Source organism: Desmodus rotundus, chromosome 8 (genome assembly GCF_022682495.2).
Source record: "Desmodus rotundus isolate HL8 chromosome 8, HLdesRot8A.1, whole genome shotgun sequence".
Taxonomy (NCBI): domain Eukaryota; kingdom Metazoa; phylum Chordata; class Mammalia; order Chiroptera; family Phyllostomidae; genus Desmodus; species Desmodus rotundus.
In genome coordinates, this window is record NC_071394.1 from 97,461,534 (window position 1) to 97,484,764 (window position 23,231).

The window sequence follows — 23,231 nt, forward strand, 5'->3', positions numbered from 1 at the left end:
GATTGAGGTTTCAGGAGACAGAGAGCAGAGAGAAAGAGATGGAGAGAGAGAGAAAAAAGAGAGGAGGAGATCGCGAGAGAGAGGCAGAAAGATAAGGAGAGACAGAGACAAGGGGGTGCAGCAGAGCGAGGCCTGGTCAGTCAGGGCTCCTGGCCACCCCCACCCCTCCACCCACCTCAGTCCCCTGCTCCCTCACCGTGGGCTGCCGGCCGATGTGGTGCACAGCCATGGACACGTTCTGCACCATATGGAAACGCTCGCCAGCTACCGTGATGGTCCTGCCTCCGCTGTGGGGACAGCAAGCCCCGTCAGCTCACCTATAGCCCCAGAGAGCTGGACCCGCCTGGGGATCAGGGTCAGGGTCTCACCTGACAGGGCTTCGGCGGGGACTGATGGCTGTGATGACCGGGTTCTGCTTGTACCAGAAGGTGAGGTTGCCACGCACGCAGCCCCGGCGCTCCAATCGCACACACACGGGCACAGGGGCTGGCAGGGCACCCCCGGGCACTGTGCAGGTGATGCTGGTGTCCGTGCGCCTGTGGGAGGGCAGGGGGCTTCGTTGGCAGGGCCCCTACCTCCCATTGGTTGCCCCTGTCCCATCGCCCAGGGGCACAGGCCTGTGTAATTGGCCTGGGTTTAAGGCCTTTGCAATTGGCCCCAACTGGGTCTTCTGCACCCTCGCACATAAATCTGTTTCCGTATTCTCACTGCCACACTTTGCTTGGGTTGTCCTCCCCACCTTAAATATCTTCCCTGCTCCTCTCTGACCATGCCTGTGCTTCCCACCTCTTCCAAGAAGCCTTCCCAGAACTCCTCTCCCAACTTCTGCCCCTTGTGAGGGCCCTGTCCCACGGCTCTGAAAGCCCAGACTTTTCTCCCAATCCCAACCCCACTGGATATTTCTACTTCCTGGGGAAGCGTCTGCTTTCCCCTGAGGACTGAGACTATGGTGGGCTCATCGTAGCGTCCCGAGCAATGCCATCAATGGAGCCCGACACAGTAAGTATACAGTAAAGACCCCTATCTCACCAGGAGCCAGGGGTCTCAGAGTATGCACAATCATAGCCACTTTTACTGCAGCTGTCATTTATGGAGCACCTACTGTATGCTGGGCACAGAGTGCTTCCCACAACTCACTGGTACTGCTCTTACCAGATGAGGAAACTGAGGCTCAGAGAGGGGAAGGGGCTTGGACAAGGGGTGATGCTTGATGCCAGGATAGCATCCCCACCCCGCCAGCCCCCTGGCCGCATGGTTTCTGGGGGAAGGAGGAGCCGCTGGGGCCCAGGGCCTTACTTACACAAGCTCCGTGCAGGGGTCTGTATTGTTCAGCAGGACCTGGAGCTCGGAGCCCACGTGGAGGTCGCTCCCATGGATCGTGATCCTGGTGCCACCGGCCTTGGGGCCCATGGTAGGCTCCAGCGAGTGGACCAGGGGCAGCTGTGGGGTGGAAGGCAGGTGGTTGGGCCTTGGGCTAGCCCCCAGGTGTGTGCCTGGCAGGGTGGGCTGAATGGTGGGCTGTGGCCTCCCTTACCACATAGGAGAAGCGCTCCCGTGACCTGCCCTCCTTGGAGGCGTTCACGGTCACCACGTCCGAGAAGGCCCCTGCGGCTGGGCCTGTGACGCACACGATCCTGGGGAGGCAGTGTTGGTGAGGGGAGCAGCTAGCAGATCTGGGGGGACTGTAGATACCGCCCTGCTTCTCCCTTGAACAATGCCTCCCACTGCACCCCAGGTGAGTTCCCCATCCTTGCACCAACCACCCGCCCCTCCCACTCACAGCTGGAGCTGGCATTCAGTGGGGGCACACCAAGGGCACTGCCCCAAGTTCCCTCTTAGGTGGAAAACAGTGACTGAGCCCCCCAAATGTCACCCTGGCTCTTCCTGGGGACACCCCCCACCCCACAACTCTCCCACAGCTCTGCAGCTATAAGATGAGGGGGTAGATGAGATAGTCTCTTAAGGTGCTTGCAGGTTCCGTGACCACAAGAACACTGGCTGGGCTGGAAGCCTCATCTGCAAGCCTGACATACGGGCTCCTGAGAGGAAATCCCGTTCATTCATTCCCTGCTCCTGGAGGTTTCCTGAAGCCCCCTGGGCCAAGCCCCACACCTACAGGCCCAGATCTTTGCCCCTCACCAGCAGCCCCATCCTTTCTCAACTGCACACTATTCTCATCAGAGCGAGGCTTCCCTGGAAGTGGGGCTGGCCGGGGGGAACACGGGAGGGCTCCCCAGAGGAGCCAGCACTTAAGGATAAAGAGCAGTGTCCTGAGCAGAAAAGGGCATGATGTGTGGTGGGAACGGCGTGAGCCAAGTCTGGGAGGCCTGAGTGAGCGACTTCTGCAGGACAGAAGGGATGGCTAAGGGGAGAAGGGAGGGCAGAGATGTGGCTGGCACTGCCAAGTGGGGCAGGGCCTAGACGTCACTCAAACAGCCCCAGGGACAGCCCGCTACTTACTCTTCTGACACCATGTATCTGTCGGCCAGTGGCTCACAGGCCACGCCGCCAATCCACACGCCATGGGCCACATCGCTAAGCCGCCGGCCCAGGTTCCTACCGCGGATGGTCAACAGGGTCCCACCATCCAAGGAGCCACTCAGGGGCTCAATCTGCCAGGTGACGGAGAGAGAGGTGAATGGGGATCTGAGGCGGGGATGCTAGCAGGGGTCCCCACCACTGTCACAGGCACCCGGGGGGGCCACTAGTCTCCCCGGGGGAGACTCTGAGAACACTGGGGCTGCCAGTAAGCACGAGTGTGTTGTTGTGTCATTAAGCCGTCTAGGATCTGGGGAAACAGAGTGTATGGACAGAGCCAAAGCTATTAAACAGGGGCACGGGTCTCCTGAGGACACCGAGGTCCGTTCTCAGTGGTCATATCTGACCATTCAACCCTGTAGCCCAGGCAGAGCTGACTAGGCCCGGGGTGGGCCCGACTCAGGCTAAACCAATCAGAATCCTTCCCTGAGACACTTTCCTTAATTAAAACAGAGGCCTGGGAGTAAAGAGCATCCTCAGTTATCCTCGTATCAGCCAGGTTTGCCTCACTGAGCCGTCTCCTCTACCTGACTCCCAGTGCCCCTGCCCGCTAGCTTTCTCCGCAGTACACAACACCTTCTATGGATAAATTAGTCCTGTGCCCATCCCCAGTTAACACACTAGCTCCGCGGGGGCGGGCACTGTACTTCGCTTGATGCAGCGTCTCCAGAGCTGCAGGGGCCTGGCTCCCGATGTCCGGTAGGTGCCAGTGCATGCGTGTGCCGGGCTCTGTGCAAGCCCACGTGCTGCGGGTCCGGGAGCCCATGTGGGGCACACGCAGGGGCTTCCACGGGGGGAGGTGCTTACCGCCCGGATCTCGGGGGCGGGGCAGGTGCCAGTCATGGGCTGCAGGGGCCCCCGGAAGCGGCAGCTGTCACTCCACACACACAGGTGGCCTAGGTCCTCCCGGCCCAGGCACTGGGAACAGTCGGGGCTGCCCATGGCACAGTTATAGACCTCCACTGGAAAAGACGCAGAGGCAGCATGGGTCAGCCCCTCATTACCGCCGTCCCCTCCACGCTCACCCACTCACTGGGTGTCCCACCCAGAGGCCGGCCCTGGTTCTGAGGGTCAGGACCCCCAGGGGTTCTTAGTGCTTTCTCAAGACCCTCCGGGGCCTGTGCTAAGCCCAGTGCAGCCACAGCCTCAGTAATATCACACATCCTCACCACAATTCTATCAGATGGGAGCTGCTTATTAGCCCCATTTGACAGACAAGAGGTGAGGTTCAGAGAGGTAGAAAGACTGGCCAAGGTCACACAGCCTGAGTGGCAGAGATGGAACTCACACCCAGGCCTAAGAGGGTCTCTACCTGCAGCGGAGTTCCAGGGTGCTGGGGAGACACTGAGCAGTGTGGGCTCTGTCGGCCACAGGCCCGGGAGTGGCCCAAGGAGGCACACAGGGAGGACTCTCCAGGGCCTCAGTGTGCAGGCCAGATCTGAACCCTTCACGATGGAGATGGGAGGAGCCCCAGGTCCACTAGGTATGTCTGAGACCCCCTCCCCCCCGAGCAGACAGGCCCTCGGAGAGCTGATTCAGACACACGACAACAGCAAGGACACCGACCACCAGCCTGGGGTGTCGGCTGTGCCCTAGACACCCTCGTGCGGCTTTGTGTGTGTCACCGCAGCAAACCCTCACTGAGCCCTCTGCCCAAGGGCCTGTGCCCTCACTTCACATGGGGACACTGAGGCTCAGGAAGGGCAGGGTAGGTGCGTGCCCAAGGTTGCACAGCCATTGGCACGGAGGTGGACCAAGGGCGCGGTACCTGGCCCAGCTGCTCAGTGAACATGTACTAAACGGCGGGGTACTGAATGGCGGGGTTGGCGCCTACCACTGTGTATTGGGAAATGGCCAGGTGGGATGGCTGTGACTATATAGTGAGCACTGGAATGAGACACCCTCCCCTCCAAGGTGGAGCCTCAACCCATGGGGGCTGAGTCCCCTGTGGCCATGGTGGGTGGGTGGGGGCTCCGACCTGTCATGGGGTCAGGGCTGTCCAGGAAACGGGCTGGCGGTCCCTTCAGTTGGAGGCTGAGTGGAAACACCTGGCTCTTCTGGGTCGTGTGCAGCTGCAAAAGGATGGGGAAAGCGTGAGGGGTGTAGGTGACATTCGGTCTCTGCTCTGGGGGAGGATGTCATGGAGACAGATGAGGGCAGGGCTGCTGGGAAGGGGGCCCGAAGGAGGAGTGAGGTTAGAAGGGAAGAAGGCAGTGCCACATGTGGACTTGTGCGGGCCTCCCCTCGCCCCCTGCTGGAGCCACACCACTCACCGCCACTTGGTCACAGAGTACAACTGACTCATTCACCCACACGGCCTCAAAGACCTCCTCCTGCCCGAAATTGCATTCAAGGGCCGTACTCTGTGGGAACAGGGGTGGGGCAGGGAGAGTGAGGTCGGCACCCACTGCCCTCCAACTCCATCTAGATGTCACGGCCTGCTGTCCGGGACAGTGGGCTGGCCGTCACACGTGGGGGCCACGTGACTGGGCTGTATGTTCCTCCAGAGCATCCTTCCTTGCCTCTGTGTACAACGTTGGAGGGAAGAGGGACCACAGGGCACCTAGAATGTCAGCCTTGTGCTCTCCGTGTCACTGACGGCCTCTTCGATGTCTCCCAGTGGCCCCACCTCTGGCCGGTACTCAGCTCGTGGGGGGCTGACTCTGGCATGACTGGTATTCAAGGTCCATCCCAGTGAGAGTCCAGCTGCTGTTTGAATTTGAATACCCCCCATCTCTGCCCACAGGGCCTGTGCCCCAGACAGACCAGGACACTCTAGGACATAGCACGGATGACCCCGTTCTTCCACTTGAAAGGCTCATCTCTCAACTTGTCAACCAGCAAAACTCCACACAGCCTTCCAAACCCAGCTCGAACATTCTAAAGCCTTCCCTGATGCCCCTCAGATCAGGGGGCGCCCCTCATTCGATCACCCATCCACCCACTCACTAAGCAATAACTGTATGGCTGTGTGCTGAGGCTCTATTAAGCTCCTAAGGCCCACCCGCCACCCTGAGTATCAAAGACCACCCTTACCCTGATGCCCAGGCTCCGCCCATCCACTAGGAAAGGCTGAGGTTGGGTCTCAGCCCCTCTGACACCTCCAAGGGCGGCTGATGACAGCGGCAAGAGCTCAGGTTCTGCCTCACAAAAGCCCTGGTTCAAATCCCATCCTGCTACTCACTAGCTGTGTGACGCCATGCATGCGGTCCTCCTCTCTGAGCCTTGGTTTTCTAAACTGCAATGAAACAAGCTTCCCGACTCTGCAGGGTTGCTGAGTAAACTGGAGTCATGTATCTTTAGTAGGTTGCACACTGTGGGTGCCTAATATCTGCTGGCTGTTGTTTGTATGCAGGAGGTGCTCAATAAATGTTCATTGAATGAATAAACAGGGCCCAATTCCTCAGTCTCATCTGGCCCTTGGCCCGGCTTGACAGGGCCTCTGGGTAGTAGCATCAGTAAATATTTGCTGAGTGAACAAACTCGGGTTTCATGAGTGTTAGTCTAGCCACGTGGCAGGACTTCCTGTTTATGACCCGATCACTGGCAGATGTGACACCCTGAGGAGAAAGCAGGTCAGCAACCTCTCCCCTGCTCTGCCCCCTTCCCCCCTCTGCTCCGAAGCTAACACAGGAAAGTGGCTGTTGACAGGGCTGAAAGCTCATTTGTCCCCCGACACACTGAGCTGAGAGGTGGTTCTGTCTGCTGAGTCCCTGAGCTCAGGCCTTGGCCACCTTGGGGACAGCAGGTTCAGCCTGTCCTGGGGGTCTTCAGGGTGTAGGCTCAGCATACAGGGCTATTGCAGACCCCAACAGGGGGCTTTGCCCACCCCACCCTCAGTGTCCTAGAGGCAGGCCTGGGCCTGGGGACAGGCGGGCCAGGTCCCTGAGGCCCAGTGAGGGTAGGCACGTGCCCCCCAATTACACAGCCAGAAAGCAGCAGCTAGGACCCAAACCCAGGGCTCAGGCCTCCCCATGTCAGGTTCCTGCAGCCCAGGGAAGCAGCGCTGCCTGCCATCCACGTGGACCCAGACCCCTGGAGGCTCTGGGAGGCTCTGGGAGGCTCAGCCCCAACCACTACAGGGTGGAGTTTGAGGGCCGAGGGCAGGGATCCCGCCTGCCCCTCAGAGAACTCCAGCCCAGCCACGAGGCTGCCCAACACATCCCAGATGCCCGGCACGTGGCCCCCACGTGTGACGACAGGCCCCGGCTCCCCCGTGAAAGCGACAGATGGCGAATCCCCGGGAGCTGGGGAAGGGGGTGGCTGGCATGCTTCCAAGACTCATCAACGCTTCCCACCCAGAAGGGACCCAGAAAAGGGTGGCATCCCCTCCCCCAGCCCAGATGGGCAATGGGGGAAGGGAAGGCTGGTTGTAGGGAGGAGCACTCGATCGGGAGTCCAGGGCCAAGGTTCAGGTCTAGCCCAATGTGGTGTGACCCGGGGCATCAACTTCCTTTACTGGGCCTCATTTTCCCCGTCTGGACAATGGAGCTGGGGCAGCAAAGAGGTTCTCTGGCCATTCTCCAGGTAAGACCTGGCAGCCACAACTGGGCAGCTGTGTTCAGGGTCACAGTTCAGCCAAGGGGTCGGGCAGGGTACTGTACATGCGGGCAGTGCCCACCATGGGCTGGGGCCCAGCTCTGCCAGGGGATCTTGAGATGGTAGGGGAGTCTGGGGGTCCTGGCCAGGGTTTCCCTCAGGCTGCTGGTGGCCTGCTATCCCCTTGGCCTAGCCCTCACTACCCACCTCCTTCTCCCTTGCAACCAGAGTGGGGCTTTCTCTAACAGAACCTGGCAACTCAGAGCAATGAAACCAAAACACAGCGGTGGGCCCACGGCATGGGGCCCCGCCTGGGACTGAGGTCTCCCAGCCCTCTGCTCCATCCCAGCTCGGCCCGGCCCGCACTCACCTGGAAGAAGGCAGCATTAGCCAGGCGCACTGGGATGGTCTGGGAACCACCCGTGGGCATGGGTGCTAGGGGCGAAGGCAGGATCTGGGGACAGTGCTGAGGGCTCTGCAGTCAAAACACAAGGAGGAGGGGGTGACCGGGGGCCCTTTCAGAAGAGATAGGCTTCATGGCGCCCCCAGCCTGCCCGTGCAGTCCTGCCTCCTCCAGGTGCCAATCAGCCAGTTGTGGTAAGAAAACACTAGTAAGACACTCGAGCCACCAGCACTGAGGGTGACGTGCCAGAGGGTCCCACACCACCTCATTTGGTCCTCATGGTGACTCCACGAGCAGGAGGGCTACTGGACCCATTTTACAGACGAGAAAACTGAGGCACAAAGAGATGAAAAAGCCTGTCCAGTGGTAGAACTGGATCCCTCCCATGCCTCTCAGAGGAGGCTAGGAGGCTGAGGTCGAGGAGTGGCCCCTCCCTGCTTCTGGGCCCCATCTTTCTCAACTGTGAAATGGGGGGCTGTGCTCACTCTCCTAGACCCCGCCCAGCTCTGGAATGCTGGTTTCCACATGACACATGTTAAATGATTCAGAGAAGAGAAACCCAAGACTTGCCCTGGCCAGTGTGGCTTGGCTGGACGGGAGTCATCCCACAAAGCGACAGGGTGCTGGTCTGATTCCCAGGCAGGGCACGTGCCCGGGCTGTGGGTCCAGTCCCCAGCTGGGGCGGGTGCGAGAGGTAACCAATCGATGTTTCTCTCTCACAATGATGTTTCTCTCCCTTTCTCCCTCCCTTCCCCTCTCCCTAAAAATAAATAAATAAATCTTTTTTAAAAAGAAAGGAAAAAGGAAACCCCAGACTTCTGAATGGCCCATGAAAAATGGGCTGTAAGTAAGGGCCCTGGTGCCAGCAGGCTCAGCGGACAGCCCTTCCCCACTGCCTGGGTTCGAGTCACAGCCCTGGACAGAGGCACCAGCTCCCAGGGGTGGAGGCGGGGCGGGGGAGTGGGGGGGCTGGGCATCATCATTCCCGTGACAAAGGCAGGCCACTGAGGCTACTTCAAAAAAAAGGAAGGAAAGGAACAATAAGAGACTCACAACAATCAACAACTGAATCTAAAAAATAAAAACCAAAAACAAACTAAGCAAACAACTAGAATAGGAACAGAATCACAGAAATAAAGAATACATGGAGGGTTATCAGCTGGGAGGGGGTCAGGGGAGAATGGGGGGAAAGGTGCAGGAATAAGAAGCATAATTGGCAGGTACAAAATAGACAGGGGGAGGTTAAGGATAGTATAGGAAAGGGAGAAGCCAGAGAACTTACACGTATGACCTGTGGACATGAACTTAGTGGAGGGAATTGCTGGAGGGAAGGGAGGTTAGCAGGCAGAGGCAGGGCAAAGGGAAAAAATGAGGGCAACTGTAACAGCATGATTAATAAAATGCACTTAAAAAAACGAAGAAGGGAAAGAGGCAGAGAGGGCAGGAAAGAGCCTGAGGCTCAAAGCAGCAGGCGCTGCCTGAGGGCCGAGGGTGAGGGGCAGAGACTGGGGCAGGGCTGTGCCTGCAGGGCCACCTTAGTGGCCCATCTGAGCTAGGGAGTTTGGGGCCCCAGTCCTGCCCCGGGTTCCCAGTGGGCCATGTCCTGCCTGCTCACACTCCGAGAGCCTGACCCTGAGAGGCGGCAGCTGCGGGCCCCTGGAGCAACCACAGCCTTACTAAGGGGCCAGACAGCCCCAGCCCAGGGGCTTCCTGCTCCGCTCTGCTCCCGCCCAAGCCTGGTCGGGGAAGTGTTTGGAAACACGATGATCCATCTGCCACCTGAAGTCACCAGCCAGGGCCAAAGGCGTCCAGGTATGTGATTTGAAGGCCTTCCTGGGGTCTTTCTCATTATTATTAATCAGAGAGAGCTGCTTGAGGGGAACCTCAGAGTCCACTGTCAAACCAGACCCCGAGGGGACACCGCTGCCAGTAACCACCACCAATGCGTGTGCTCAGGACAGCAGCGGCTGCTCTTCACACAGCTCTCAGGGTGCACCGGACAGCCCGCAGCAATGGGCCCTCTGTTATTAACTCACCAAATCCTCCTCCCAGCCACCCTGGGAAGCAGGCACGCCCATTACACCCATCTTACAGACAGAAAATAGAGGCACAGAGACACCAAATGGCTGCCCGAGGCGGAATGTGCAGCACAGAGGGCTCTGGCCGTGCAGACCCTCGGCTGAGCAGCAGGCCAGAAGCCCTGCGCAGACAGGTGGGCTTCCGTGCGGGCAGTGGCTGGTGCGGAGCAGGGGGGCCTGGGCTGAGGAAACAACAGTGTGGGGCTGGGAGGCAGGAGATGGTGTACGGCCCCCCGTGTGAGCACACGCGAGTCGCTGTCCCTTTCTGAGCCGCTGTCCTGTGCCGTCTTGTGTATAAACCTCATGGAATTTCAGGAACTGGAACCCACATGTTTTCAATTGGGTTTTATGGCTGCTGCCAGTTCTACTCTGCAGCTGGCTGGAGACCCAGTGGCTCTGTCCCCCTCACCCCCGGCTCCTCCTTCCCCGTGGGTAGGTGGCCGATGGGGAGATGTGGGGCTGGGGACGAGGGTCAAGGGAGGGGGAGTTCTCAAAAGAGACCTCCCAGAAGGAATATCGTGGGACCATCTCTAAGGGCCTCCTGACTCCCCTGACCCTTTTAACCTAGGGCCACTTAAATGCCAGTACCCACTCTACAGAACAGAACCAAGGCTGAAGGTGCTGGCCAGCTTTGCCCTCCCCCAGTGCCTCATCCAGTGTCAGCTAGGCCTCCATGGGAACACCCGATGTGTCTGCCACTGGCTCCAGCCCCTACCAACCTCCTCCAACTCTGTCTTGGTCTCTGGGGAACTTCCCTCAACCCCAGGCCTCTGGTTTGGGAAGACTGGTCCTATACCCTATCCCCAGGGATGGGTGGGTGTCCCAGACCACCCTGGCCTCAGCAATTGGTTCAGGGAGTATATGGACCCCCAGTTCAGCCAGTGAGATTCAGCCAGTAAGATTCAACTATGGGACTTCTGCCGAACCAGTGAAAGCTATTCTTGTTTCCCAGAGCTGCCAGGGGATCAGGATCGGCCTGAAGCCTGTTGTGCTGCTGAGAGGGAGGCCCTACCTGAGCATGGAGCCCACCCTGAGCGGGCAGGACCCAGATCACATGGTTGGAGCCCTGGATCCAGCTGTACCTGAAGGCAATGCCACTCCCCAGGCTTTTCACTCACATGAGCCCTTAATTCTGTTGGGGTCAAGGCCAGTCTGAACTAGGGCTTCCCTAGTTGCAACAAAGGATGGAGGGCTCCCTGTACCAAGCCAAGCCATTGATGCCTCAGAAAGAAGCCAAGAGGCTTATCCCTTCGCTGGAGCAAGGTACAGGGCCTGGCCTGCAGGCTCAGGAGACCAGGAGTGAGGACAGACACAGGGGCAGCAATGCGAGGAGCCACCATAGACCTGATGTGAGCCCAGAGTGTGCTGGTTCACAGAGGGCCTCACCTGTCCCTCCCTACACTGGAACTCACAGACTCCCACGTTCTCTACCAAGTTCAAGAATAGAGGACTTGTATCCCAATCAAGGGGAGCACTGATAGGCCCAAGGACCCTGAACCCACCTGACCTGTTCCCCTCCCTACCTTCCTCATCCCCACAGGTCCCCTAAACTGGCCCCATGCTCCTACCAAACCCCTCTCCCCACTGGCTCCTAATGAAGCCGACCTTCATGGGGTGTCCATCCAGGCTCCCGGCCAAGAGAGTTCGCCCTCCCATCTGCCAAACCCTCTTTACCTCTAAGGCCTAAAGTCACGCCTCCTTGAGGAAGCCACCCTCAGAGAGGCCACACCTCCCTCAGACCTGGAAGTAGAGGGTGTGCCCACCTTCCTCAGCCTCCTCCCCTCCGCAGAAAAGCTGGAACCCTGTTCCCAGCACCCTCTACACCTCCACTCGCTTCCTCTGGGGTCTACAGAGAGATAGGGAAGTGACCCAGGACTCAGGCCCTAGCACCTGCCTTCCCAGAGTCACTGCCCTGGCCTTGACCAAGACCATCACCTCCTCCCAGATCCTAAGGGGCCCAGGAGGATATTCAGACCCCGCCGCCCACCACCCAACCAGAGGCATGGCGCCTCTACAGCTAACTGGCACTCAATTAAATGGCAAATTAAGCATCAGCTCAGAGCCTTCCACAGGCCCAGGCAGGGGCTGCCTCTTCTCCTCCTGGATTACCATAATCCTCTAAGACAGGCCCTCTCCGTGCCCCCACCCCACCTCCTGGTCCACAGAGCCACAGCCCTGGGGCAGAGTGGGCACAGCCAAAGGAACACCTCCAGGCCAGTGAGCTCCTGTGCATGCCCGACCCGGCACAAAGGCGCCCTCCCCAGCAAAGCCCACCTGGCCTTTTAGTGAGCACCTACTATGTGCCAAGTATGAAGTTAATGCCTGACAGGTGTAATTTCAGATCCCCACCGCAGCCTTTGAAGTAGGCCCCGCTTTACAGATGGGGAAACAGGCACAGAGAACTTTGGTGGCTTGCCCGGAACCATGCAGTCACAACTCACAGCTCAGGTCTTGGCTCCTAATGGGGAGGGTGGAGTTATGTCTAACTGGGTTCTTGCCCAGTGCTTAGTATGGACCCGTGCATACAACAAGTGTTTAATAAACACTGAACGAACTGTGTTGAGGCTGGGTCCCCGTTGCCTCACTACCCCTCAACTTAGAGCACAGGGCTGCCCGCTCAAATGCTTCCCACTGTGTACATTGCCTAGGCCAGGGGCCGGAAGAAGATGCGGACCCCAAACAAGACCAGGAGTCCTGGTCAGCCCAGGCCGGAATCCCGACGTCTAGTGCAGAGCCTTGGGGCCTCCCCACACCGCCTCCACTGGGCCTCCCCTGGCGCTGGGAGCCCACATTATTGCTTCACTGCTCTGAGCTACGCATTGCTTTTGCTGGACTCCTCTTCCTCAAGGCACTTCTGAGGCTCAGGCAGGGGGTGCTGAGACTGAAAGATTCCAGGTGTGGCCCATAGCACAGTACCTGCTGTGGGCCGACAAGGCTTGAGGCTTCCTGACAAGGTTCTCTGAGCCAGGTGCCAAGGGGCCGGGGTAGCTGCTGGAATGCATGTCTAGAATGGGGCCCCAGCGGCCTCCTTCTGCTGGGAGCCACGGCGCCTGGGGCACGCTGACTACCTCAGCTGTGCCATCTGGAAAATGGGCGGAAACATCCCTTTCCTAGAGAGATGAGCGGCAGGCAGAGCTCAGGATCTCACCCTGGCCCCCTGCAGCCCTGATACAAGTTAGCGGGCCCAGCAGTCAGATCTGACAGGAGATGAGCTGTGGCCTCAGGACCCTGGGGCCCCCGCCCCCGGTCCAGCCATCCCATCTGGCTGGGCATTATCACCCCAGCCAAAGTCTCAGAATCCCATTTGGTCATCCCTGGTACAAGGCTTGGAATGGCCTCTGAGGCTCTTTAGGCTAAGACAAGAGAGGCCACCCTGCAAGTGAACACACCCCAGAAACAACCAATGAAAGGTATGTGGCATTTCCGTTTGTATTTTTCCTCCTATTCCCTGCTCTCCCAACACACCCGGCCCCAGTGTAATTGATTAAATCCAGCCATCTCCTAGCACTGGGGAGGGCCTGGCCCACGGCCAGTGCAGATCAGCCTGTGGAGCCCAAGGGACCACCATGAGCAAAGCAGAAGGACCGGGGGCGTGTGGTTCCTGAGGCAGCATGCCCTCTCGACCCAGGGAAAGCCTGGCATCCTCTGCCCTGGGTTCCCAGTGCCAATGGGGAGACCGAGGCAAAGGCCTTTCAGCCAGCTCCTCATCTGGGAAAATGGAGAACACGGGCTTAGAAGGAGCAGTTTGGATTCAAGACCCAAGTCTGGTACTCCCTGACCTCCTAGGGTTGCTGAAAATGTTGAAGGTGAAATTAAAACCTAGCTAGTATGATGTGTGGAAAGGGGCCCTCCTACTGCAGGTGAGAGTACAGACCGGCTTAGTCTTTCCGGAGGGCCACTGAGCTAAAGGTGTGCAAATACAGCCACACTTGCACCCCAAAATGCCATTTTTAGGAATTGGTCTGCAGGGAACAATCGGGGACACTCATGGTGCCCTGACCATGTTAGCACGTGAAAAAGAACGCAAAGCGGCCAGCACGTCCAACAACGGGACTGGTTATGTGTGCTGCGGTGTGCCGAGCCCCGCACAGCTGTGGAGTCCAGTGCTAAAGCAGAAAATTTAATGACGTGGAAATGTTCTCAACACATTACATTTAAAAAAGGGTAATGAAACAGGGAAGGCAGAGGGCGTCCCCCAGGCCTGGCTTACCGTGGGATTTGGTGAGGCCTCACACTGAGACTCGTTGGAGACGCAGGTGTGCTGCTGGGGGCACCAGAAACAGGGCCACTGCGCTGACAGGCAGCTGGTGCAGCTGGAAGACAAGGGGGCCCCTCAGATACTCAGGTCCCTGGCCCTCCCTTTGTCCCTGCCCCCTGCACCTGCAACCCAGGAGGCAGATCCCAGCACAGGGGAAGAATGTGTTTCTCAGCATCAGAGCTCCCAGGAAGGGTTGTGCACTTTTAGGGTAGTGAGTTCCCTGCTGTGAGAAGTATGCAAGGAGGCAATAGGCAAGCAGGGCCTTTAGGAGCCTAAATTAAGTGTAATCAAAGCACTTCTCTTTACCCCTACAGACCAGGTACTTACAGAGGACAGACACTGGGGGGATAAGAGTTTGCTGCCTGAATAAATGAGGTGGCGAGTGAACAACCACAGGTCATATCTACTTCTGCAACCCTATCATTCTCCTCCAAAGGCCTCCCTGCGAGAGAAAACCTCCTCCTGCCACCCGCAAGCCCCAGCCCACTCACGCTGTGTGGGGGTACACCTGTCCGATGCGACTGCAGTCATAGATGGTGAAATTGGCCCTGACGATGTTCCGCCCATTGACCCTCAGAGACATCTCCACGGTCACATGGTCTGGAATGGATCCGGGGAGCCAAGAAGAGAAGGACACGGGGGCAGGGGTCTCCACTGACATCAGAGGCTGTGATATCAGGACCTCCATGCCTGAGATCTACCATTTCACCCTTAGGGGCTAGGCATCCGAGGGCTCCCAGTCAGCTGCCCTGCCAGCCCAGTGAATGGAGAGCTTACCTTGGTGGGGCAGGAAGGCGGGGAACTGGGTCTTCGGTAACAGTTTGCAGTAGGCGATCTGGTGGCCAAAGGCAGGGCCTGGGACCTGGGCCACGGTACGGATGTTGTTCCCATAGTCACAAGCCATCTCCAGGCCACTGAGGCTGGGCAGGCTGCCAGAGATCTGGAGGATCATGCCCTGGAGGCGAGGGATCCTTAGTTGGGGGGCAGGGGGCAGCCCTCTGCTCACAGCCCTACCCCCAGCCTAGCAACCCTGGGAGAACCGGTAGTGGTGTGGGTGGCTGGGACTCTACTGCAGCCTATATGTGACCTCCTGGGCTCCAGTTTCCCCTCCGCAAAATGAAACTAATCTTACAGTAGCCAAGGAGGTGCTGCATGATCTGGCCCATGACCTCTCTGACCCCATCCCCTAATACTCTCAAACCCACCAACCTAGTTCTCACCTCGGGGCCTCTGCACTGTCAGTTCCCTCTACCCAGAATCCTCTCCCCAGATATTCACCTTGGCTCACCTGCTTCGTATCTTTACTCGAGTGTCACCTTTGCAGTGAGCTCCCTACCCCGACCTGGTCTAAAATGCCAGCACCCCCGGACTCCGTCTCTACCCCTCTCTCTGTTCTGCTTTGTTTTTCCGCGTAGCCCTCACCACCAGCCTGACATGGTACCTGGCTTACTCTCTCTCACCCTGTGAGAGTGTCAGCCCCTCGAGGGCCAGGGATTTGTCTCCTTGTGCACTGCTGTGCCCGCCCAGGCTCTAGAACAGTGATACCCTAAACGAGTAAACGGATGGACGGACCCCTGAACGGACAAATGTATGCCCTGCCTGCTTGACGAGTCAAGGCACATGAAGCACTGTGGCATGCGATAATGTGAGGGAGGGCTTGGAGGGGCTCCAGGCCCCGTCTGGCCTATCAGAGCCATCCCCTCCCCACAGGTGACAGATGAGGGCCCCAGCATCAGAAAAGTCACTGAGGACAGGGCTGGGTAGGCCTCAGTGACTGCGGTGGCCAGTGTGCTCCTCTGTGCCAGCCCTTTGTCAGGGTCTGGACCACCCCCGCCCTGACAGCGCCTGCTGTGGGCGGGAGGGGACCAAGGTAGCTCTGGGCCCTCCTGGGCACAGGCGAGGGGAGGTCCACTTGCCCCCACGCTACAGATTTGTCTGTTTCTGAGAAGGAGAAATAGCAGCCTGGCACTTGGTGGTCCCTCCACACACTCCCTTGCTCTGGGGCTCAGAAAGGCATAAAGGTGAGGTGGGGGTGGGCCTCATTCTTCTCCCATCCTACAATTTGGGCCCTTCTTCCTGGGACTCTGGAACCTGCCCACATGAGTTCAAATCCCAGCTCTGCTACTCCCTAGCTGAATGACCTTGAGCAAGTCCCTTTACCTCTGTGTGCCTGCTTCCTCATCTACAAAATGGGGATGTTAAAAGCATCTACTTCATAGCATTGTGTGAAGCCTAACAGAGGCGACAGCACGCACACAGCATGTTCTGGCACTTGGTCCCTGCTCAGGAAAGCCCAGTCACTCTCCCTGTATTAGTTTGTCCCCAGGTCCCCAGGGCACTATGGGCAGAAGACCCCACCTCTCAGAGCTTAGGTGCCAGGTAAAGGGCAGCTCCCCACCCTGTGTCCCCCCGAAGTGGGTTCCGGCCCCCACTCACTGGGTACTCCCGGTGCACATCGATCTCGGCGGGCAGGACTGTCATGGTGGGACAGCGGCTGGGGCCCTCGCTGGCGCTGGTCCAGAAATGCTGCTGGCTGGAGTCAGCACAGTCCTGCTGCAGCGTGCACCTGGGGTGGCAAGGCAGCGTCAGGACCCAGCTGGGCTCCTCCCCTGCCACAGCCTCCTGGGCCCAGCCCCTGCCCGGGGGCCTCACCGTGTCTCCAGGGCGCACCAGCCGCAGTAGGCATCGGCCGCGCCCACGCAGTCCCCGCAGGTGGTGTGCACGGCACACGCAGCGACTTTCACCCTAACCATCTGCAGGCAGAGGTAGGGGCCCAGCTCAGTGGGGCTGCTGGCCCTTCCCCGGGGACTCAGCCTGGTGAGGGCCATGAGAAGCTGGGGAAACTGAGGCTTGACACTAGAACTCAGGAAACACGGGAACAAGGCTTCCCTGCAGAGGTGAAGGGCGAGCAGGCAAAGGAGGTGGGGAAGGAGGGCGCTCCTGGTGGGAGGAACAGTGTATGCAAAGGCCAGGCAAGCAAGACGCTCAGCTCACCCTGGGACCTTGTCAGGCCGGGGCGCCAGCCTTACCTGGTGGGACGTCATCAGATAAAGGTAACCAGGATCTGCTGGGTCAAACTGCATGACGTGGTGCACGGGCTCCCCATAGGCCACCGTCACTACCCGCCTGCTGACCACCTGCATGCTCTCGTTCAGGTTGATCTGTGGGGGTGGTGGCTGTCAGGGTGACGGTGTGCCAGCAGGGGGCCCGCAGCAGGGGGAGGCCCAACACTGGAGCTGCCACCCAGCAGAGGGGACCTGACCCAGACTCAGAGGCTCAGCCTCCCCATCCTCTGGGGCCCTTCCAGGACTGGTGGGAGGTCACAGGTGTGGAAGGGCAACAGGTCCAGCCTCTGCACTTTTGCCTCTGCTGTGCTCCTACCAGGAGCTGCCTCTGCTCCTCACCAGCCAGCCCACCCTGCACATCCGTACGGGTGTTACAGTTTATAAACACTCCCTGGGAGGCTGTCTGGCATCCTGCCTAAGAGCAGAAACTTGGTCTTGGATTCCGGCTTTGACATTTGCAGGCTGTATAAATGGACGACTTGTCCAAGGCACTCCCCTCTGAGCCTTAGTTTCCTGGGCTAATGGGACTAAAGACAGTGCCCGCCCCTCAGGACTGTGGGGAGCTCCCAGTGAGCAGATGCAAGCAAAGTGCTAATGGCACCACACTGCTCACTCCTCCCCCCTCACACCCACTTCACAGATGAGGAAACGGCACTCGGTGGGGCCAGTGGGGCCGAGGGACTGGGCACGAGTCATAAAATGAAGATGCCTCAGGGCCACACACATGCTTCGGCCTCTCTGACCCCAGAGTCCAAGGCTGGGGCTGGGGTGTGAGGCCCAATGTCCAGGCAGGAGGACAATCAGGACGAGCTGAGCCTGGAATCCTCTCTGGCTGAGGGCCCCTCTGCATGGCCTTCAGAGTCCCATCAAGCGGCTTTTCCGACTGGCCTCACACGTTCCCAGCACGCAGCCGTTTGAAGGCCCCAGCAGGCCCTGAGCTGGAACCGAGGTCAGTGCCTTCCCGGGGCTTCCTACTCCCAGCCCTCCTCGGTGGGCTCCAAAACCACTGGCAGCTCCTTCCTGATTATGTAATAAACTTGCTCTAGCATTCAAGGCCCTGACAATCTGACCCCAACTTATTCTGCCAGCCTCATCTCCACCCATTCAACCCAACTCACGAAGTCTACTTCCAGGCCTTCGCCCCAGCTGCGCTCCCTTGTGGAATATCTCTCCCCTCCTCCCCATGTGCAAATGAGGCCAAGCTCTGTTCTCCCAGTGTCTCTTGCAGAAAAGCTGCCCACATGCCCTCCACACACTGAATTGAAATTACTCTCTCCCCAGGTTCCCACAGGCTCTGGCCCAGCCTGCAACATACCGGTCCCAGGTGGCCTCTTGGCAGAGTCTGTCCCAGGCAGCTTGGCCCAGGTTCAGTATGCTGCCCTCAGCCTCGCCCCCATGCACCCAGCAGACACTTCTACTCCTTCACACGTTTACTGAGCACCTACCGTGCTCCAGGCCCTGAGCTGGCCCGAGCCAGAGCCCGCACAGCGCGGGACGGCAGGAGAAGGGGCCGGGCAAGGGGTAGTGTGTGCTCTGGGCCAGCTGGGCCTGAATTCAACCCCAGCTCTCGCTGTGTGACTTCAGGTGACTGTTTTTCCTCTTAGAGCCTCAGAGTCCCCACCTGTGAAACAGGAATCACGGCCCTGCCTCCCTTGCAGGGGTGCGAAAATTAAATGAGATAATGCCCAGGATGTGCCCTTCGAGGCTGGGGGGACAGTGGGTGCCCAATAATTGCAGCTTTGTGCCCGGACCAGTGTGGCTCAGTGGGTTGGGCCATCGTCCCGCAAAGCAAAAGGTCACCCACCAGTTCAATTCCCAGTCAGGGCAGAAGCCTCGGTTTCAGGCTTGATCCCTGGTGCATTCAAGAGGCAACTGGTTGATGGTTCTCTCCCATCGATGTTTCTCTCCCTCTCTTTCTCCCTCCCTCCTCCTCTCTCTAAAAATAAATACATCTTTTTAAAAAGCCAACATCTTTAAAAAAAAATGCAGCTTCCTGGGCGGGGGTGGGAGAGACTCTTGCTTCTGACCCACGGGCATCATCACAGGAGACTCTGACCAGTCCTGGCTGGTCCAGTTCGCACTCAGGGTGAGAAGCAACTGCCCCCAGGTCACACAGCTGGGAGTGGCAGAGCCAGGCTCCAAATCCAAGTGTCTGACCCCACAACATGAGCCCCACTGTCTAAGGACCTTCACTGGGGTATTCAAAGGCTGAGGACAACCCCTAACCCCAACCTCGCTCCCACACCTGGCATCTCCCCCACACTTGTTAGTGGTCCAGCAAGGGTCCTAGGCCCAGGTGGGCTGGGCTCCAACCACCCCCTGCCCACCCTCCGGCCTGTGGCATCTGCCTGGGCAGCTGAGGGAATTAGGTTATCGGCTCTGAGTCAATTAGGCCAGGGCCTGGTGCACACTGGAGCCGGGCCAGGCAGCTGATTTTCCCGACAGGCAGAGAATGGGAGGTGGCTGGGGCAGGTCCGGGCCCTCACCTGGGGGCCCGATGCAGGCCCTGTCCCTCCTGCCCCATGGCGGGCATCAGACTCCTCTCTCCTTCCCAGCTCCAGGGACCCCGGTCCGGTATTACCGCCCCTGGAAACCAGTCACCTTGGTGCTGGAGGGGGTGGGGGTGAGGGGTTCTTCCGAGGGCAGCAGGTGGGGTGGGGGGGAAATGGGACGAGAGCCCCCACTTGTCAGGCTGTGGCCTCCCCTTGTCAAAGCCCCACAACGGTCTCAAGAGGCAGGCTTTATAGCCCTTCGCAGACGGGGCAACGAGGCCCAGAAAGAGGAAACTGAGGAAACTGTTGCCCACAGTCAAACAGCCTGAGAGTGGCAGAGCTCAGAGACTTGAACTCAGCCCCATCTGCCCCAAAGCCCCAGTCCCAGAGACCCCGAGAGAAGGGCTGGCCCTGGACCACGGGATCCCTCCTCTGCATGATGGGGCGCTTATCACCGTGAGCCAGAGGAGAAGGAACAGATGCAAAAATGCTTTGTGAACTGTCCGGTGCTAGGCAAACCGGAGAAAATGAAGGCTAGTACTGGACCTCAGCCTCCCTGCTCCCCACCCCCGCAGCCTCCCCTGTGCCTGCCCTACCTTGAGTAGCCGCCCACTGACTGTGCCCAGGAAAACCACCGTGTAGTTGCTGACACTGGCCACGGCCACGGAGGACAGGCCTGGAGCTCGGAACACGGGCGTGGCCTTCAGGGGCTGCAGGACGGACAGCGGGTGCTGCAGGTGGGCGGCCCCACAGTCTAACTGCTCCGGCTGCAGCTGGAAGAGAAATAGCACCTCAGACCTTGGCTCCGAACCGTCTTCAGCCCCTGTCTGCACTGTGTGCATCTCGGGGCTCAGCACCAGAGCCTCCAAGTCCTGCTTCTGCTTTACAGGCCCAGCCCTGGGCTGAGACCCCAACACAAGCAGGTCCCACCCTCGCCCCGGAATGACCCCTGACCTTGGCTGTAGTCATGAAATTGCCCCAAGATGATGTTTCAGGTATGAAGGAACCATACGGGAGGAGTTGTGGGTGGGGGTCAGAAGCACTGGCAAGGGGACAAGGTCAGGTGTGCAGGAGGCCAGGGAGGCCAGGACAGGACGAGGCCTCACGGCCTTGGAGCTGCTCCTCCTGGCTGGTCACGGCCCAGCAGAGCAGAGGGGCCCACACCAGACCCACCCTGTGATTCGACTTACCTGCTGACACCCACGGGGCATCCCTCCTGCCGTGGCTGTGTCTCCACAGCAACCACGGGAGTCCCTCCTCCCAGGTCCCCTGTTCTGACCCTGCATCACCCACAAAGTGCCAGTAGCTCACCAGACTGCAGGCTGAGGCCTCCCAGACTGAGTCCCTCCCCACTGCTCCCCAGGCACACATCCCCTCATCTATACACACTACAGATGGGCAGAGTGCGGCCGGGTGTGTCGGGACGCACTGCCCCACCAGCCCCGCGGCCCAGTGCCACCTCGGGCAGCAAACTCGCCCCACTTCACGGGGGCACGAGAGCTGTGGCTGGCGACCCCAATCCTGGCCATCCCCTGGACTTGCTCCGCCTTTCCCACCTTTCTCCAGATCTTGTTGGTGCCCTCAAAATTTCCAAAAATACGAAACTGCCCCCAGGAAGTGCCTTTGAGGAGGTAACTGTGCAGAACCGTCCGGATGCAGACTCGAGTGTAGCTTGGAAGGACGGACGGGGGACACAACCTCGCATCTCACAGAACTGAGCACGTGAATTACGTAAGTTACGGCACCTCGTCCGGAAAGCACACTCCCACCCGAGTGCCACCACGAATCTGCATTAATAGTGACAGGAAGACAGGTGGTTGAGAAAGGCCACAGGACATTGTGGGGCCGTCTTGGTAAGACAGACACATAAACAGCCAGGTACAAGTCACGGCGGTGCACACAGTCACCAGCCAGGTTTACTGGAAACACAGTGGGTGAGGCCCGGCGCCGACTCCCTGAATCCTGGGAGCTTATGAGGCCCCAGGTCACTGATGGGGAAACTGAGGCTCAGAGGGGGCGGGGCCTGCTTGAGAGATGCCTTGCCAAGCATCTAGGACTGAAGCTGGCAGCAGACTTGAGCTCCCACTGACCCCCAGATGCCAGGCTGAGGGCATCGGAGGCTCTGAGGAGACACACCATGGAAGCTGGCTTTAAGGTGCAGCTCTAGCCGGGCTTTTATTTTCCTTATCTGTGCTGTTTGCAAACATAAACCACTGACTATGTGCCTGTGTGGTGTTTGCATGAAAACTCAGCTAGTTTTCTAAACAACAAATACTGAGTCCTCTGTCCTCCAGCAAACAAACAGAGCTGGGGCCTCACGGGCTCTGGAGAGCCCAGCACAACCCTAGAGACGGGCTGGGGCGGGGGTGCCCTGGGCAAGAGTCCAGGGGTGGGGGAGTCTTCACTGGGGTGGCTGGAGGCAACCTAAGCAGGGCACTTCTCTGCGCCTCAGTATGCTCCCCTAGGAAATGGGTGTATGCACAGCACTCTCTCCACGGAGCTGGGATGAGATAACTCACCCACCTCAAAAGCTGACTGCTGCTGACCACCTTAAGGCGCCCATCCTCTTACCCAGGAGGCTCTCCCAGCCCCTCTTCTCTGGGTTCACCCTTGTCCCCCACATTCCCCCTGAACCCAGCTGCCAAGTGAGCCCTTCCAAGTGCAAAGAAGCAACCCTCCCATTTCAAACACTCCAGTGATGACACATAGAACAAAGCCTGAATCCTGGACCCTCCCATCAGCCCCTGATACCTCCCAGCCCATCCCACTCCTGCCACCCTGGCCTCCTTTGTTTCTCAAACATTGCGTGCTGGGTCCTGCCTCAGGGCCTTTGCCCCTGCTGTTCCCTCTGCCTGATGCGCCATTCCCAGGACTGTTATATATAGTTGACCCTTGAACACAGGGGTTAGGGGCACCAACACCCCTGTGCAGTTGAAAATGCACGTACAACTTTTGACTCCCCAGTTGCCCCCTGGTATCCGAAGGGGACCGGTTCCAGGACCCCTGCAGATACCAAACTCCGAGACTGCTCAAGTGCCTTACACAAAACGGTGTAGAACAATGCCGTTTGCCCTCCACACACACAGACTCCCAGTCGCAGACGGAAAAGGGTGTTTTTGACGCGTACTTGGTAGAACCTGTGGATGGTAACCCGGGGTTACAGACAGCTGGCTGTGTTTTCTCAGATCTGTGTGTAAGTGAGCCCGAGTGACTCAGGCCCGAGTTGCTCAAGGGTGCTCTATGAGTGGCTCCCTCCCGTTCTTCAGCTTCACACCCACCCTGCCGGCCTTCATCCTTTGTGTGTCCCAACCGGGGGCACACCTGGAAAGGGGGAGCTGTGCCATCTCCCTAGATGCCCCTCCCCGTCCAGGCCCACCCCCCAGCAACCCTGAAGCCACAGGGAGGAAGTGCTCGGCCCGAGGGATGCTTTTCTTGGGGTTATGTAACTTGTCTTCACTGACTGTGGATTACTTGCACCATTAAACAATGAGTTGTTTTAAAATTAAAATTGTAAACCTTTGCCCAGACGACGTGACTTTCCTCCCTGAACTCTGGGAGGCATGGGAAGGAAGGGAGACCTGCAAGGCCCTGATGTCACCTTTGGGGTTTTCTGCCCTGGGTCCTGCAACAGCAGGGGTGGGGCAGGGGGGAGCAGCCAGCCCGGGTGGGGGGTCCTGGGAAAAGCCGGACAGGCGCCCGGCTCCGGGTGATTTGTGGGCCAGGGCAGCAGAGGCTGAGCAGGGGGCATGCTGGGAATTCGGCTCTCGCCTGCCTGCCCTGACGTTCACAAGCCATTAATTTTGCACTGAAGGAATTTTCTAAAAAGCCTTTCCTCCAACTTTTTTTTCTCATCCTAAA

General features: G+C 58.8%; 1 protein-coding gene across 1 annotated transcript in view; it reads right to left on the reverse strand.

Annotated features, from left to right (window-relative positions):
• PLXND1 (plexin D1) overlaps positions 1–23,231 on the reverse strand; it is a 52,862-nt gene that overhangs the window by 15,671 nt on the left and 13,960 nt on the right. The window contains exons 2-17 of the mRNA XM_024556747.4: positions 19,970–20,146; positions 16,846–16,977; positions 16,469–16,569; positions 16,253–16,382; positions 14,594–14,771; positions 14,308–14,416; positions 13,769–13,871; positions 7,448–7,552; positions 4,812–4,901; positions 4,517–4,610; positions 3,346–3,500; positions 2,461–2,612; positions 1,535–1,634; positions 1,301–1,440; positions 369–536; positions 197–287 (exon numbers count right to left, since the gene is read on the reverse strand). Coding sequence (XP_024412515.3) covers positions 197–287; positions 369–536; positions 1,301–1,440; positions 1,535–1,634; positions 2,461–2,612; positions 3,346–3,500; positions 4,517–4,610; positions 4,812–4,901; positions 7,448–7,552; positions 13,769–13,871; positions 14,308–14,416; positions 14,594–14,771; positions 16,253–16,382; positions 16,469–16,569; positions 16,846–16,977; positions 19,970–20,146 — 2,025 coding nt within the window. The remainder of the gene's footprint in view (positions 1–196; positions 288–368; positions 537–1,300; positions 1,441–1,534; positions 1,635–2,460; positions 2,613–3,345; positions 3,501–4,516; positions 4,611–4,811; positions 4,902–7,447; positions 7,553–13,768; positions 13,872–14,307; positions 14,417–14,593; positions 14,772–16,252; positions 16,383–16,468; positions 16,570–16,845; positions 16,978–19,969; positions 20,147–23,231) is intronic.